The 19,077-nt window shown below is 40.3% G+C and overlaps 1 protein-coding gene across 1 annotated transcript in view; it reads right to left on the minus strand.

Annotated features, from left to right (window-relative positions):
• The window catches only part of LOC126481465 (DNA polymerase eta), a 194,741-nt gene that overhangs the window by 104,292 nt on the left and 71,372 nt on the right, over positions 1 to 19,077 (minus strand). Inside the window, exon 3 of the mRNA XM_050105241.1 lies at positions 6,779 to 6,984. Coding sequence (XP_049961198.1) covers positions 6,779 to 6,984 — 206 coding nt within the window. The remainder of the gene's footprint in view (positions 1 to 6,778; positions 6,985 to 19,077) is intronic.

Raw genomic sequence — 19,077 nt, forward strand, 5'->3', positions numbered from 1 at the left:
TATTCTTTAAACCTACGAATCCCTGAGAGATGCTTACGGCCTTCAGGTCACAAGACACGATAAATAAATAAAAAAAGAATGAACAATAACAACATCTTTCATGGGGTTTGCATGAACCTTCAAGTATTAATAATGCAGCAGCACATATTACAGTTTCCTCATCTCTAGACATGATGTGGCAGAAACAATGGAATAAACAGCATTGCAGCCAAAACACTCAGAAATGTTCATTGCCAGTGTGGATGGAAACAGAGACAAGAAACAAAGTCAAAAACAGATGTGATACACTGCAGGAAATACTATTTCCTATAGAAACATGTTTCCAGTGGCAGTGTGGACGCAGCTTCACACTACTTTCTGCATTTTCGGCGTCACTAGTGGACTTTCAACTATTGACTTTTCTGAGCACTTGTCAACAACCCCTGTGTGAACTGTGTACATTTCAATTACTCATTTCCTTTGTAGTGTGTGATGTATGTGTGCAGTATACCGTATCAAGGCAACAGTGCACTGAAAGTGTATCACAAACATGTCACATTTATCATTAAGTGCCAATTAAAAAGAATCATGATGTAAGGCTTCAAGAGATTTTATAATAACTAATGCACAATACTAAATATAGATGAGAAACCTGTAGCATAACGGATAACATCATGGATAGCTGACTTAGAGATTATAGGTTTGCAGCTCGCTGCATGCCAATACTTTTTTTCAGCTTAGTGTTGTCACATTCATTATGATCATAATACAATATGTTCTACAATATTCAATGTTGTTAAACACTTCCGTCTAGTCAGAGAACGAGGTATGAAATAAATATTTCGCTGTTTATTTCAGAATGTGTGGCTATTTCCTAGTGTGTGGTTAGGCAGGAACCTAGGAGGACAGCTTAATTCACTGTAAGTGAAACTGTGAGCAGTGACATTCATATTCTTCCTTGACACAAATATTTCATACGTTGCGCAACCACAAATATATTCCTCCAAAGAGTTCTTGTTGCAACTGAGATTCTCCTGTCACTAATTTATTCATAAAAGTCAACTTGATGCTATAACGATCGACAAATTGATAGCCTCATTTCTGATCACCTACACACTGCCACCACATTATAATTACATCATTTCCTCCAAAAAGTAGTGTCCCGTGCTTGACCCAGCATCATTGCACGGTAAAGTTAAGCATTGCAAGTTGTGTTGGCAATAACGATAGTGGATTATGTCAGCATTTCCTATCTCACATGTTCCCTCTCTGCAACGACCTAAAACATTCCCTTAACTCTGACATCACCCACAGTGCAAACTGTTTCTTTCTTTCTTTTTTTCCACTAATAACTCGTTTAGTAACTTCAAATGTCAATGTGAAGAAAATGGGATGAAGTCCAGTGAGATGTAAAGTACGAACATAGAATCGAGTAGATCTCATTAGGAAGAAACTTAAAAGCAGGGAATTTTTAGCGTTGATCTTATGGGTTTTTCACAGGGGCTACGAATTTATTGTACAGAATCACAAAAAATGTAAAATTAGATAATGTAAAATCGAAGTTTCACTGTATTAAGTTAATCATCTCTAACAAACAAGAACACAGAGACTCAACCATCAGAAGTTATCAGAGAATAGCACTACTTTATTTCTTCGGAGCTACAACAAATACAATAAGTCATCTTGCAAAGACAATATATTCCTTCCATTTAGTGGGCACCCAGGAAAATTAGAGAGATATGCGCCTAGTAAAAGACAACTTTGATATTGGTGTTCTTGGAATTTAAAAAATACCTCGTGAATGAAGTAGCTGCTACATTGGTCCATCATTACCTATGATTTCAGAATGCTACAGAGACCACCAACATCACAGTGAATATTGTCATTTAGGAAAATCTGTTATTTCTGGAAACAGCCACATGAACAAATGTATGATTGTGTTTGATGAAAGGGAAATAACATCCCATGTACAGGGATTCTGTCATCACAGAAGTGTTGCAGTCGGAATGTGTAACAAAAAATTTAATCACTCTATGGCTACACCTTTGATACTGCATGGAAATGGGCATTTAATGCTGAAAGGCAGAAAAGAAATCAGCTGAGTCATCCACCAGTTAAGGAAATCAGTATATGACCAACTTTTTTCAGTCACATACATCGACATAATCTCTGGTAACATACAAAAGCTCCACTGGTTCGTGATGTCTTCATAACATAATCCAACCAACTAAATAAAGTACCTAAGGGCCTACGGAAATTTCCTGATGACAATGGTGGAAGTCATCAACAGCTCAAGCCTGAAAAAGAGATCACCCTTGCATATGTAGTAGCAGGAGATTGACTTTAACAGGATGCAGCAAAAATAGCAATTCCATTGTTTCCTACCACTGAACAGCCCAACATGGTTTGGCCCAGATATTGATGTAGCTCCATAAGGACTAAGATGAAGGGTTAACTTCACATTCATAAAAGTCTCACTGATCATCTTTGCCATTTGAGTCTTGAATGTTGGAACCAGTCACTCTGGTTCCCCATTACTTTCGGGTTGGAAACGACTCAAAGCTCAGCTGAGATACACTATGTGATCAAAAGTATCTGGAAACCCCCAAAAATATATGTTTTTCATATTAGGTGCATTGTGCTGCCACCTACTGCCAGGTTCTCCATACCAGCAATCTCAGTAGTCATTAGACATCGTGAGAGAGCAGAATGGGGTGCTCCACAGAACTTACGAACTTCAAACGTGTTCAGGTGATCGGGTGTCACTAGTGTCATACGTCTGTATGTTAGATTTCCACACTCCTAAACATTCCTAGGGCCACTGTTTCCAATGTGATAGTGAAGTGGAAACGCAAAGGGACACATACAGCACAAAAGTGTACAGGCTGACCACGTCTGTTGACTGACAGAGACCACCGACAGTGAAGAGTGTCGTAATGTGTAATAGGCAGACGTCTATCTAGACCACCACACAGGAATTCCAAACTGCATCAGGATTCACTGCAAGTACTATGACAGGTGGGAAGTGAGAAAACTTGGATTTTATGGTCGAACAGCTGCTCATAAGCCACACATCATGCCGGTAAATGCCAAACGACACCTTGCTTCGTGTAAGGAGCGTAAACATCGGGCAATTGAACGCTTTGAAAAATATTGTGTGGAGTGATTAATCATGACACACAATGTGGTGATCTGATGGGAGGGTGTGGGTATGGCAAATGCCCGGTGAATGTCATTTGCCAGCACGTGTAGTGCCAACAATAAAATTCTGAGGCGATGGTGTTATGGTGTGGTCATGTTTTTCAAGGAGGGGGCTTGCATCCCTTGTGGTTTTGCATGGTACTATCACATCACAAGTCTACGTTGATAATTTAGCACCTTCTTGCTTCCCACTGTCGAAGAACAATTCAGGGATGGCGACTGCATCTTTCAACACAATTGAGCACCTGTTCATAATGCACAACACTATTGAGCACCTGTTCATAATGCACAGCCTGTGGCAGAGTGGTTACATGACAATGGCATTCCTGTAATGGACTGGCCTCCAAAGAGTCCTGAGCTGAATCCTACAGAACACCTTTGGAATGAGTTGGAACGTCGACTTTGTGCCAGGCCTCACTGACCGACATCAATACCTCTCCTCAGTGCAGCACTATGTGAAGAATGGGCTGCCATTCCCCAAGAAACCTTCCAGTACCTGATTGAACATATGCCTGCGGGAGTGGAAGCTGTCATCAAGGCTAAGGGTGGGCCAACACCATACTGAATTCCAGCATTACCAATGGAGGGCGCCATGAACTTGTAAGTCCTTTTAAGCCAGGTGTTCAGGTACTTTTGATCACATAGTGTACATGATTCTTTTAGTGGAAAGCTTGAAACAGCTGTAGTGTAAACTAAGGTCTATTGTTGAACAGGATTGATTGAGGGAGCACCTTGACTGCAAAGATTTTGGATAAGTAAGCCTCAGAGAATGAAAATACTGTAATATAGCAGAGATTTATCATGTGCATGATCACAGTGAGTCCAAAGAATAACTTAAGGCAGAACTGGCAAAGTGCAGAAGTGTTCACCATTCAATCAAGATGGAAGCTGGTAGGAATTTTCATGCAAGAAAGAGATCGAGTGAATGAGTGAGTGTGTGATAACTGGCATGGGTTATTCACTGTCCAGGTAAGGCACCATTATAGCTAAGTGTGGAACACACATGACAAATTTAGTGCACCTTCATGCTCAGCTGTAATTTGTAGTGTGGTGGCATCTACTCCAGATAGATAGTTTCAGTTGGTTAATCACCTAAATTAACATCCACAGGTATTGCCCATAGATCATATTTGAAACTAAAGACATGTTTATGTTGGCCAATTATTTCTGTTTGAGAGTTTGTAGTGTAACAGGGTGTTGTAAGGGTATAAAACCTCCCTTACATAAGTTGATTTTATATCCATGTTAGGTGGCTTCAAATAAATAACAAGCAGAATGAATTGAGAGTTAGATTGTTTCTTCTTAAGGAGATAATTATCTTCTTATAATTTTTAGAACTGTTTTGTTTTCATAGTCTGCAGCTGTATTCTTGTCTGAGATATTCCTTTCAAGTCAGGTGCAGCACCGAGAGCAGTTGAGCTGCTCATGACATCATTGCAAGTAGCAAGAAAGAGACCACAGGCCTACCCAGCTCCCAAGGTATATGAAAGACTGGAATGTAGAGCTGACAAAAATGTCAATGGGAAATTCAATTGTTTCTGGTGTGAGACCAAGATTTGTCAGTCCTGATTGTCTGTATTCATCTATGTTTATCAAGAAAGAATAAACTGTCAGTCTGTATTTGACGAATGGCGCTAATCTGTTAGCAGAGTAGTGCAATACAAAACAAAAAATGGATTTTGTCAAGAGTCAAGTGACATTTGCTTGACTGAAGACTCAAGATAGTCTTAGACCCTCAGGGCATTTTATCACATGCAATGGATATTTGTTAAAAGTGTATAAGCAAGGAGCATAAACTGTACGCCCCAGTCTGCATTTGTATGGAGGGTGCATGTGCCATAACAACAAGGGCAGCGGCAAGCAGTCATGTGATGCACAGCAGTCATTTGCTGTACGATGCTATATGTATGCTTTGGCACTCCGAGTTGACAGTGTTACAGACGGTTTGGAGTAAGAAGGTCAAAATAAATGTAAATGGGTCTGAAAAACAAACTCTTATATTAAAAGGAACTCTGATGTATGGCCCATGGGTCAAACATAAGGTATCAGAATGAGTTAAAATCATTGGATTCTGTAATTGTGAGACTTGAAGACTTTAACTACAGAGAAGTGCAAATGAGAGTTCAGAGTTTATTTAGTAGCTCAAAGTAGTTATCATAATCTAACATTTCAGCATCACCCAACAAAGATCAAAGTCCAAAAGAAAAGGGAGTTTGTACATAATGGTGGGATGGAGTAGCTGGAGCAGCAGAAAAATTTCTAAAGGTGACTATTCATCAGCAAGATTTATACAGACAACTGGCAAATCCAACATGGTGAAACCTTACCAAGTGCAGACAGCACCTGAAGTACACCACTGCAAACCCATCTTCTGCACCTGAAATTACTGTCAGGTTAAGAAGGATTTTCAAGGAGAAGCAATGAGCATTTGAGAATAATATTACTATCTGTCATACATTTTTGTTTTTTGAGTGGATTGCAAAAAGTACTTTTTTCCCCTCCTTCTGCAACATCCAGTACCGCTTTCCAAAAAATAGCTGCAGAGCATGGAGCAACAAGAAATGTAGGATAACCTATCCAGTACTAAGTGGCTTTGCTGTTTTTTTCCTTCTAATGTCTCATGCTCAAAATGATAGAAATTATGTGAAAGCAGACATGACAACAGCCTACAGGGATGCAACAAAAGGAGGAGCTACCTACTGCCACAATACAACATGACACGACAACAGTGCTGCACTAAGTGGACTAGTTGAAATACTTTGAGTAACACTAGACTATTGACCGAACTTAAATATCAATGGAGAAGAAGTAACTGTTTAATTTTTAAATATTGTAATACACAAATGTATTAAAGAAAAAAAGAATCTTGTTATTGTGTTTAAAAGAAACATAATTTTGTTAAAAAAATTTGGTAAGATGTTTCGATATGATTGTATTATAGCAACAGTGCTGGGACAATTGCTCTCCCATTTTGCTGTTACATCTGTGATATAAAGAGTGTGTTTATTAGCACACACAAAATTCTGTAATTGGTGTGGTCATACTCTTTGTAAGTTGAGCTTTATTTTGAAAAGTAGTTGTTCATATTTGTTTAAAGAAATTTCATGTGAAGAGAGAAGTGATATTTAATACACTGATGTGAGATAGTGTTGCTGATTTCGGGCATATATTGAAGTCCTAGTTTCGCTTAAGTTGAAAAGGATATTAAAACAATAAGTTTGTATCACATTAGAAGTGAGATCAGTTATCACCATTATATGCCACAGATACAAGGGCCAGAAATACTGCAGGAACAAGTGCAAAAGTGCTACAGCATTGTTGCACTGAGATGTATATTTCATAACTTAGGCAAAGATAAGTACCTCAAGCTTCATTTACACATATAGTTTTTATCTCATACTAAGAAAAATACAAGTGTCAGTTCTGAATGGAACAAATAATACAAACTATGCTACATTATGTTACTGTTTTTGCAATACACACAACACTTTATAGTAATTTTCTGAATTACATACAATCTATTATTTTATTGTCAATCACGTGAGATAAACAACATGAAAGAGATGAAAAGGAATAATGGAAACTTAAAGTAACTCACCTTCATCATTTGAATCTACATTAGAAAAACCAACAACAAATGTATTTGGTAACTGTGTTGGTGTAACTTTCCCTTTTCCCAGTAAACACATTCTTTCTTCAACAGCTTTGGTGATGTCCAAATAAGCCTCATCAACACTTGCTCTTTCCACACAATCAGTGAACTGGCAAAATACTGCAGCTACTTCCCGCCCTGCATCGCGATATCTGTGCAGCATAAGAGAGTGACATCAGTTGCTGCTAACCAAACACAGTTGTGGTTTGACTAGCCCACAATTATGAAAATGCCTAATCAAGGGATAATTAAAGTACTAATTTATCATGATCTTCAATTCCTTTACATGCACTGGAGGCATATTGCTGCTTGCAATTCTCCTCCCATGATCCCTGCAATACTGACAGCACCACCCAAAGAAAACTGTAACTCATTTCCTACTCTACCTATAGAAAAGTCCTTTAATACACTTTATTGCTGCACATAGGAATCACATTCTGTACTTAAATTATTTGCATTATATCGATTTTGCACATTTCAACTGTATTCTGGTTTCAATTATTGACGTGTTTCATGCTATAAAAACGATACCATTACTGAAACTTTTAGTATTGAATAACCTCTCATCTACCCTTACTTGATTTATAGTAAAAAAGTACTTAAAATTATTATTGTTAAACCCTATTTTAAATTTTTGTAGGCACTAAACAGTATTTACAAAAATGCAAAAGGCGTTATACAATCAGCAACAAAAGTTTTTGACAAGTAATAAAAACAGGAATGCAAGATTAAAACTATAGTTATTTGATTTATGTGATGAAGAGAATGCAATCAAGCTCAAGATGTAAAACTTTACAAAAATACTGAATAGTCTTTACTTTTTGTACACCACAGGTACTTCATCTGTGTGTTACCAGAAGTTAATCAAACTCCGTACACAACAAACAAGGCATCACACAAAAAATGATATGATATACATTAGAAGATAACAGTAAGCATTTCCAGCATTATGACCAGACTGACTATAGATTTGATATTCAATACAACAGCTTTGCTGCATTATTTTCTGATAAGCAGGTGCAACGTAAATGATTAACATGTATGTGTACGAGTCTCTGCAAGTCACCACCTTTTAGTGCAAATATCCATGCAGATGAAATACTGAAGTACGTATGTGGTGCTCTACTCGATAGCACCTTCAAATTTCAGAGTAATGTTCAATCTTGTGTATTATGCATATCACGAATTCTTAAAAACAGCCAACAGTGCCGTAAAAATGAGACAAGTTTATCAACATAAAAATAGAAAATAAATACAGGTATTTGAAAGTTGGGTATTTCATTTTAGTACATCATTAGGTTCCATAAAAGTAAAATAGTTCTAAGTTCCTTTGGACAATGGTGGTATTAAAACACAGTTCTGGTGCATTACAACTGTGATGAATGCAAATACAGCCTTCAGTCTCTGAAGCTTCAACTCTGACAACTTGTCGAGGCAAGGCAAGAAGAGGAGCAGTAAATCATAGACTTGCTTAGAAACAAAAGGTTTTCACTGGAATCTTCACAATGTGTTTCATGCAGTTTATAGCCTACATCTACATGGTTAGTCTGCAATTCACAATTAAGTGCCTGGCAGAGGGTTCATCGAAACATATTTAAGCCACTTGTCTAACATCCCATTCTCAAATAGCATGCAGGAAAAACAAACACTTAAAAATCTTTTCATGCGAGCTCTGATTAATCTTATTTTATTACGATAATCATTTGTCCCTATGTGGGTGGGCACCAACAAAATATTTTCACACTCTGAGGATAAAGTTGGTGATTGAAATTTCATAAGTAGGTCCTGCCACTGCGAAAAACATCTTTATTTCAATTATTGCCACCCCAATCCATGGCACTCTCTCATCTATTTTACAATAATATAAAACAAGCTGTCCTTCTTTGATCTTTTTCAATGTCTTCTGTCAATCCTATTTGATGTGGATCCCATACTGTGCAGCACTACTCTAGAAGAAGATTGATAAGTGTAGTGTGTGTAATCTCTTTGGTAGACCTGTTGCATTTTCTAAGTGTTCTGCCAATAAATCACAGTCTTTAATTCACTTTTGCCACAACATTATCTATGTGATCCTTCCACTTTAAGTTGTTCGTAATTGCAATCCCTAAGTACTTAGAGGGAGACCAAGAGATGAATATTCTAAGCAGACTCAGAAGGATGTAGGTTGCATTAGATACTGGGAGATGAAGAAGCTTGCACAGGATAGAGTAGCATGGAGAGCTGCACCAAACCAGTCTCAGGACTGAAGACCATAACAACAACAACAACAACAACAAGTACTTAGTTGAATTCACAGCCTTTAGATTAGTATGATTTATTATGTAACTGAAATTTAGCAACTCCTTTTAGTATTCATGTAGATGACTTCACACTTTTCATTGTTTAAGAGTTAATTGCCACTCTTTGCACCATACAGATATTTTGTCTAAATAATTTTGCAATTTGGTTTGAACATCTGATCACTTTACTTGATGGTAAATGACTGCATTATCTGCGAACAATCTAAGAGGACTGCTCAGATTGTAGCCTACATCATTTATGAAGATCAGGAACACCAGAGGGCATATAAGACTTCTTTGGGGAACACCAGATGTTACTTCTGTTTTACTCCATGTCTTTCCATCAGTTATTACAAACTGTGACCTTTCTGACAGGAAATCACAAATCCAGCCACTCAAGTGAGGCAATACTCCTTAGGTACACAATTTCATTACAAATCATTTGGAGGAATGGTGCCAAAAGCCTTCCGAAAATCTAAAAATATGGAATCAATTTGATGGCTGCCGATAGCACTCATTACTTCCTGAGAATAAAGAGCTAGTTGTGTTTCACAAGACTGATATTTTCTTAATCTGTGTTGGCTATTTGACAATAAATCATTTTCTTCGAGGTGATTCACAATGTTTGAGCACAGTATATGTTCCACAATCCTACTGCATATGGGCGTTGGTGATTTGGGCCCATAATTCAGCAGGTTACTCCTATTTCTTTTCTGGGGTATTTGTGTGATTTGTGCAACTTTCCAGTCTCTGGATACAGATCTTTCCATGAGTGAGCAGTTGTAGACAATTGCTAAGTATGGAGCTATTTTATCAATATACTCTGAAAGGAACCTGACTAGTATAAAATCCAGACCAGAAGTCTTGCCTTTCTTAAGCATTTCAAGTACCTTTGCTACACCAAGCATACACTCGCCAGTCAGTTCAAAGCAAGGGAAGTCAAATGGCGTTCAGAATAAAAACACTTAGACTGTCACAATTTTATCAGTAAGCCATAGAAGTATTAGTAATGAAGTTCTCGAATTTACTGCCCTTCAGGGAAGTTCTCACTCTCAAGTTATTCCCGGGACTGAGAGCTCGCTGAAACCCGAAGTGGAAAGCTCTGAGATATTTACCAAGTTGTGGAATGTATATCGGAAAGACAGTTTAGAGGCCATAGGAGGGGGAGTTTTCATTGCAGTTGACAAATATACTGTCTCTGTTGAGGTTGAAGTTGAAGTTGAGCGTGACAGTGAAGTCATCTGGTCGCATATAGCCAGTGTAAGTGAAACTAAGTTAATTGTTGGATGTTTTTACTGACCACCCAATTCCGCTGTGGCAGCTCTAGTGTCATTCAAAGAAAGTCTATGGTCAATAGCATGTAAATACTCAGATAATGCAATACTAGTTGAAGGTGACTTTAAACTGCTAAGTAAAGAGTGGGATGTCCATGGATTCATGGCGGGGGTGCAGACAGACAGTCATGCGAAATACTTTTGAGCACATTTTCTGAAAATTGTCTTGAACAGCTACATGCAGTGGAAATATCTTAGCTCTTGTAGCTACAAATAGGCTGGACCTTATCAATGACGTCAGTGTGGAAACGGGTATTATCGATCGCGATGTCATTATAACAAATACGGTTCTTTTTCTTCTGCGGCGCTACAGTCCAGGATGAACCTTGGCCTTCCCAACGAGCTTCTGCAATCCATCATGGTCATGTGCTGTCTTCCTCCAGTTTCTGCATCTGAACTTCCACAGGTCTTCTTCCACTCCATCCAGCCATCTTGCTCGAGATTGACCTCGTCCTCTTTGTTCTCCTGGATTACCAAAGAGAATCTTCTTTATCACCTCCAACTCCTCCATTCTCGCTACATGACCTGCCCATCTTATCCTTCCTGATCGTATGATTTTTGTTACAGGAGCATCGGCATATATACTGTACAATTCTGATATGTACCTTTTCCACCATTGTTCTGTGTCATACACAGGGCCAATTATTCTCCTCAAAACTTATCTCTCAAATCTGTCGAGCAGCCTCGAATCGGTTTATGTCAAGGGCAATGTTTCTGAAGCATAAGTGAGAACTGGTCTAACAAGGGTTTTATAAATAGTGAATTTTGTTGGGCAGCTGAGGAGTCTTCACCAGAATAAATTACTCAAGGCAAAATATGCCTTACTTGCTGATACCAGTGTAATCTTATTTTCATTTGAGATGTCATTAAAGCAAGTGACTGTGGAACCAAGATACTTGAAGCTATCAACTCTTTCAAATGTGTATCCATTCACACTAAAAGTTGACAGCATATTGGGTTGATATGCTTTCCCACAGGCCATGTATTTAGTTTTATCTTCATTTATCATACGACCCATCTTCTTACTTGCTTCTCTTAAGGCTGTAAAAGCTTCTTTCAGTGCTGGTATTGTCCGTACTGTGATGTCTATGTCATCTGGTTATGCTAAAATCTGCACTGACTTGTAGAAGATGGTGTCCCTGGTCTGTAGGTCTGCTTCCCTAATCACCTTCTCTAGTGCTACATTAAATAATAAGTATGCTAATGCATCTCCTTGATGTAGCTCATTTTTTATTTCCAGGGGGTTAGAGTAATTTCCTCAAACTCTACTGCAGCTTCTTATATCAGACATCATCATTTTAACCATTCTCAGGAGTTTTCCATGTATCCTCAATCTCCTGTAAGGCATGAACAACTGGTTTCTATTGATGCTGCCGTATGCAGCCTTCAAGTCAATAAAGAGGTGATGTGTTCCAATTCTATATTCAACAGTTTTCTCCAAAATTTGGCGTAGGTTGAAAATCTGGTCTATTGTTGATCCTTCTCATCGAAATCCACTTTGGAATATTCCAATTTCTTTATCCACCTGTGGGAGCAGCCAATCAAAAATAATATTAGATTAATTAGATATGGTGAGAAAATCAATAAGGCCCACATGGTTTGATGAATAGTGTAAGAGAGTGTCTGAAGAAAAGAACACTGCATACCAAAAGACATTACAGATGAACTGCACAAGAAGCTTATTGGAGGATTATTGAGAGAAAAGGAAGATCGAAAATGTGACACATTGCCAAAAGAAAAGGGAACGGACTAAGGCTGAAATAGAATGTATGGAATTGTCCAAGAAGATGAATGAAACAAGGAAGTTCTTACAAAAGAAAAAATGCTAGAAGACAATTTGCTCCAATAACCAGCTTGATTAGAGACGAAGAAGGAAACATAATAAGTGAGAGTAAACTGACTCTGGAAAGATGGCAAAGATACTTTACTGATCTGCTGAATCGAGAGACAGAGCAAGCACAGGATATCTCTAGTGATTGTGAGCTAGGATTGAATGATGAACACCACTGGATGGCCTAGGGTTAGAGGATGTTAAAAAATCTTTAAGGAAGCTGAAGCAACTACGATTACAAAAGGTAATAAATCAGTCAAGAAGGCTAGAAAGTGTTTCTGCTAGACAGATCAGACAAGTAGTTATTAACATCTTACTTAGACAGTTAATTGCGTCATTTATACCAGTAAGATGGATGTAGAAGAATTATGGGCAGAGTTTAAGCAGATTGTAAATCGTGGTCTGGAGAGTTATGTGCTGTGGATGAAGGATGGAAAAGATCCACCATAGTTTGATAACAAAATTCGTAAGCTGTTGAGAAAGCAGAGGCTATTGCACTCTACGTTCAGAGGGGGATGCACAAATGACGACAAGTGGAGGTTAGAACAGACTCTTGCATCTGTGTAAAGATCTATGTGCGAAGCATACAACTACCACCATCACACCTTAGCAAGAGATATGGCAAAGAAACCAAGAAAATTCTGGTCATCCGTAATATCACCAAGCGAGTCTAAGGCTTCCATTCAGTCCCTTGTTGACCAGTCTGGTGTGGCAGCTGAAGATAGGAAAACGAAAGCTGAAGTTTTAAATTTCATGTTCAAGAAATTGTCCATACAGGAGAATTGTACAAACATACCGTCATTTGATCTTCGGGCAGACAACGTAGAAAGAAGCATACTGGCATAGAGAAGCAACTTAAAAAGATTTGAAAGCAAGTAAATCTTCAGTTCCAGATGGAATCCGAGTTCAGTTTTACGAAGAGTACTCTACAGCACTGTCCTCTTACCTAGCTTGCGAATCTCTCACCCAGCACAAAGTCCCAAGTGACTGGAAAAAAGCATCTGTGACTCCAGTGTATAAGAAAGGTAAAACAAGGGGCCCACAAAATTACAAACCAATATCCCTACCTTCTGTTCGCTGGAGAATCCTTGAACACATTCTCATTTCAAATGTAATACACTTTCTTGAGGCTAATGCCCACAAATCAGCATGGTTTCAGAAAACATCACTCGAACAAAACTCAGCTTGCTCTTTTCTCACATGACATACTGAGAACTATGGATGAAGGGCAACAGGCAGACTCCATATTTCTAGATTTCCAGAAAGCATTTGACACGGTGCTCCACTTCAGGCTGTTGACAAAAGCACAAGCATATGGAATAAGTTCACAGATATGTGAGTGGCTCGAAGACTTCTTAAATAATAGAACCCAGTATATTATCCTCAAGGGTGAACGTTCATCAGAGACAAGGGTATCGTCAGGAGTGCCCCTGGGAAGTGTGATAGGACTGCTGTTGTTCTCTACATACATAAACAATTTGGCGGACAGCAGTCTGTGGTTGTTTGCTGATGATGCCATGGTATGACGAGGTGTCAAAGTTGAGTGACTGTAGGAAGATACAATCAAACAATGGAAAATCCAGGATGGAATGTAAGAATACCAGAGAAGGAAAGTTGCTATTCACCAAATAGCGGAGATGCTGAGTCGCGATAGGCACAATAAAAAGATTCACACACTCTTAGCTTTCGGCCATTAAGGCCTTTGTCAGAAGTAGGCACACACACACACACACACACACACACACACACACACACACACACACAAATGCAACTTGCACACACGTCTACAGTGTCAGAGAGCTGAAACTACACTGTGAGCAGCAGCACCAGTGCATGATGGGAGTGGCGACTGGGTGGGGGTAAGGAGGAGGCTGTGGTGGGGAGAGGGAGGGACAGTATGGTGGGAGGGGCGGACAGTGAAGTGTTGCAGTTTAGAAGGAGAGCAGGAGAGAAGGTGTGGAGGGGGGAGGGGGTAAGTAGCGGAAAGGAGAGAAATAAAAATAAATTAAATGACTGGGTGTGGCGGTGAAATGACTGCTGTGTAGTGCTGGAATGGGGACAGGGAGGGGGCTGGATGGGTGAGGACAGTGACTAACGAAGGTTGAGGCAAAGAGGGTTATGGGAACATAGGATGTATTGCAGGTAAAGTTCCCACCTGTGCAATTCAGAAAAGCTAGTGTTGGTGGGAAGGATCCATATGGCACAGGCTGTGAAGCAGTCATTGAGATGTGGGGTATCATATTTGGCAGTGTGTTCAGCAACAGGGTCATCCACTTGTTTCTTGGCCACAGTTTGTCGGTGGCCTTCCATGTGGACAGACAGCTTGTTTGTTGTCATGCCTACATAGAATACAGCACAGTGGTTGCAGCTTAGCTTGTAAATCACATGGCTGGTTTCACAGGTAGCCCTGCCTTTGATGGGATAGGTGATGTTAGTGACCGGACTGGAGTAGGTGGTGGTAGGAGGCTGTATGGGATAGGTCTTGCATCTAGGTCTATTACAGGGGTATGAGCCATAAGATAAGGGATTGGAAGCAGGGGTTGTATAAGGATGGACAAGTATATTGTGTAGGTTCGGTGGACGGCGGAATACCACAGTAGGAGGGGTGGGAAGGATAGTGGGTAGCACATTTCTCATTTCAGGGCACAAAGAGAGGTAATCAAAACCCTGAAGGAGAATGTAATTCAGTTGCTCCAGTCCCAGATGGTACTAAGTTACGAGGGGAATGCTCCTCTGTGGCCAGATTGTGGGACTTTTGGAAGTGGCAGGAGACTGGAAAGATAAGGCACGGGAGATTTGTTTTTGTGCAAGGATGGGACGATAATTACGGTCAGCACCCTGTTGCTGAACACGCTGCCAAACATGATACCCCTCATCTCAATGACTGCTTCACAGCCTGTGCCATATGGATCCTTCCCACCAACACCAGCTTTTCTGAATTGCGCAGGTGGGAACTTTACCTGCAATACATCCTATGTTCCCATAACCCTCTTTGCCTCAACCTTCGTTAGTCACTGTCCTCACCCATCCAGCCCCCTCCCTGTCCCCATTCCAGCCCTACACAGCAGTCATTTCACCGCCACACCCAGTCATTTAATTTATTTTTATTTCTCTTCTTTCCGCTACTTACCCCCTCCCCCCTCCACACCTTCTCTCCTGCCCTCCGTCTAAACTGCAACACTTCACTGTCCGCCCCTCCCACCATAATATCCCTCCCCCTCCCCGCCCCAGCCTCCTCCTTACCCCCACCCAGTCGCCACTCCCATCATGCACTGGTGCTGCTGCTTGCAGTGTAGTTTCAGCTCTCTGAGACTGCAGACATGTGTGCAAGATGCGTTTGCGTGAGCGTGTGTGTGTGTGTGTGTGTGTGTGTGTGTGTGTGTGTGTGTGTGTGTGTGCGCGCGCGCGCGCGCGCCCGCGAGTGTAGGTGTGTCTACTTCTGACAAAGGCCTTAATGGCCAAAAGCTATGAGTATGTGAATCTTTTTATTGTGCCTATTAAGATTCAGCATCTCCACTATATGGTGTGTAGGAAGGTACAAGATGACTTAGGAAAATTTCCAGTTGGTGTGATGAATGGCAGCTAGCCCTAAATGTGGAAAAATGTAAGATATTGTCGATGAGTAAGAAGAACAAACCTGTAATGTTTGGATACAGTATTACTAATGTTCAGCTCGACACAGCCAAGCCATTTAAATATCTGGACGTAATGTTGATAAGTGATATGAGGTGGAACAAGCATTTGAAAACTTTTGTAGGGAAGGTAAATGGTCAACCTTGGTTTATTGGGAAAACTTTAGGAAAGAGTGGTTCACCTGTGAAGGAGACCACGTATAGGACACTAGCGTGACCTATTCTTGAGTACTGCTCGAGAGTTTGGGATCCATATCAGGTCGGAATGAAGGAAGATTTCGAAGCAATTCAGAGGAGGGCTGTTAGATTTATTACTGGTAGGTTGAAACAAAATGTGTTACAGAGATGCTTCAGGAACTCAAATGGGGATCCCTGGTGGGATCTATTAAGAAAATTCAAAGCTGACTGCTGAACGATTCTGCTCCCACCAACATATATCCCAAGTAAGGACCATAATGATAGGATACGAGAAATTAGGACTCATATGGCGGCTCTATTTGTGAGCGGAACACAAGGGGAAATGACAAGTACTGGTGGCTTGCAGAGTATCGATGGAGATGTAGATGTACTTCTAAGTTACATGTGGCAGTTCTACTGGATTCAAATTCTGGAGTATTTACTTTGACTTCTTTTGTGAAGGAATTTTGGAATATTGTGTTTGGTAACTCTGCTTTAGAGGCACTGGCATAAATAACATCACCATTGTTACCATCATCAATAACCTCGCCAGTTTTATAGCACAGTGAAGGTATTGATTGCATCTTTCTACTAGTGTGTTTACATACAACAAGAACCTCACTGGGTTTTCTGTCGGATTTTGAGACAGAGTTTTGCCACGGAAACTATTAAAAGCATCTCAGATTGAAGTTCGCATTATATTTCAAGCTTCTTTAAAATTTCACCGATCCTGGGGATTTTGAATTCTTTTAAATTTGGCATACTTTTTTCGCTGCTTCTGCAATAATGTATTGGCCTGTTTTGTTTACCATGGAGGATCAGCAGTATCTCTTATTAATTTATTTGGTATATATCCCTCAATTGATGTTAATACTATGTCTCTGAATTTAAACTACATCTGGTCTATGTTTACAGTCAGATAGGAAGGACTGGAGACTCACTCTTAGGAAGGTATCAAGTGAACTTTAGCCTGCTTTTTTTTAAAATGATTGGGTTTGGATGTTATGGTATTCAGTCTAGCTACAACAATCTTGTTGTCACTAATCTCGGTACCTGTTGTGATGCCCCTTATTTGGTCAGGATTATTTATTGCTAAGAGGTCAAGAATGTTTTCACAACTATTCACACTTCGAGTGGGCTCCTGAAATGGCTGTTCAAAATAATTTTCTAAGAAGGCATTCAGTACCATTTCGGACGATGTTTTGTGCCTACTACTGACTTTACACATTTATTTTCACCAACATATCAAGGTTAGATTGAAGTCACCAACAACTATAACGGTATGAGTGGGGTACCTATTTGAAATGACACTCAAACTTTCTCTGAACTGTTCAGCAGCTGTTATTCCTGTTGTCAAGTATAGCCTCTACCCATACTAACTCACAGGAACTATCTACTTCAATTTTACTACAAGGTAAACTACTTCTGACAGCAATAAACAGTCCGCCACCAACTGTATTTAATCTCCCTCTCCGAACACAGTAAAATCCATTGTAAATATTTCTGACTATAGTCATCTTTCTGTACTTACAACGATTTGAGACTCCGTGTTTTCTTTTAGCACTTGGAGCTCTCATTGTTTTCCAACACAGCTACAACAGTTTACAACTATAATATTCATTGTTCCTTTGTCTACTCTCTTCCTGCGTTCGTCCTGCACCCTTTGAAACTGAAGCCCTTTCTGCAATTTCCTCAGACCCTCTAACCTAAAAAACTGCCCTGTCCCTTCCACACAGCCCCCACTACAGGCGTAGCCGCTTCCTGTGAGTAGTGGACCCCAAACCTATTAAGTGAAACTCGAGAAGATATAACCCTATCGAGCACAAGTCGAGGAACCTGCAACCTATAGTCACAGAACCATCCAAGCCTCTGATTCAGACACTTCACTGGGCACTGTACCAAAGGACCACAGTTGGTTCTGTTGATGAAGCTGCAGATGGTGAGTTTCGCCCCCATCTCACAAGCAAGAGTAGCAGTCTTTACTACTTCAGCTAGCTGCAAACCAGAGAGAATCTCCTCTGCTCCAAAGCAATAAAAATCATAAGTACCAACACGAGCTACCACCTGCAGTTGACTGAACCCTGTGCTCTTTGTGGCATCCAGAAGCACCTGTTCCACATCTGGAATGACTCCTCTCCGTATGCACATTGGATTACTTCCTCTCCTTTGCAGTCATATCCCTAAGGAGCCCCACTATGCACCTAATGCTGGCGCCCTCAACTACCAGTAATTCCACCCTTTGTGAATGCCCAGACCTTGCAGGTCAAGAGGAACAGGGCAAGCAAGTTCACCTGGCTCAGGGACCTCGTCAGCCACAGATATCACCCGAAACCTGTTTGTCAGATGAACCAGGAGGGCCCTCCGATTGGCCCCTTGGAAAATCTTTCACTGCTGGCCACAGCTTGGCCTGAGTTCCCACTTGACCACAGGTGAGGGATCAACCTCAGAGCGGGCAGTATCTGGAGCGGCCACAGTAGCAGATCAGGGGACACGTGGGTAATGCCGAACGTCCTTTGGGTCGCCCTGTCTGGCCCCCCACAGTTATGCCCATTGGCTACAGCCTTAAGCTGTGTGACCACAGCCAACACTGTCTGCAGCTGTGAGTGTAGGGTCACCAACTCAGCTCGCATCTGAACACACCAATCACAGTTCCTATTCATACTAAAGATGGCCTGATAAATATACAGACACACATGAGATATAGGAGCTGAAGCTAAAGAATAATGATGAAATTTAAATTAAGTCACTTCTTATGAGAAGCTGTGTCAACTCTCAGTACTCTGATGTGGTGCTGCTGCTGCTGCTGCTAGGGCAGCTATCACTTGAGTGGGGGATCTAACTAGTACAAATGGCTCTTGAAACATAAAAACAAACACATAGTGCAATGCAAACAACAGTTCCATGCACTATATAGTTATTAAAGTGCAAAACAGTGCCTGATAAATAAATAAATATGCATGAAATATAGGTGTCAGAGCTGTAGTACACTGAC

This window comes from Schistocerca serialis, chromosome 5 (assembly GCF_023864345.2).
Source record: "Schistocerca serialis cubense isolate TAMUIC-IGC-003099 chromosome 5, iqSchSeri2.2, whole genome shotgun sequence".
Classification (NCBI taxonomy): Eukaryota; Metazoa; Arthropoda; class Insecta; order Orthoptera; family Acrididae; genus Schistocerca; species Schistocerca serialis.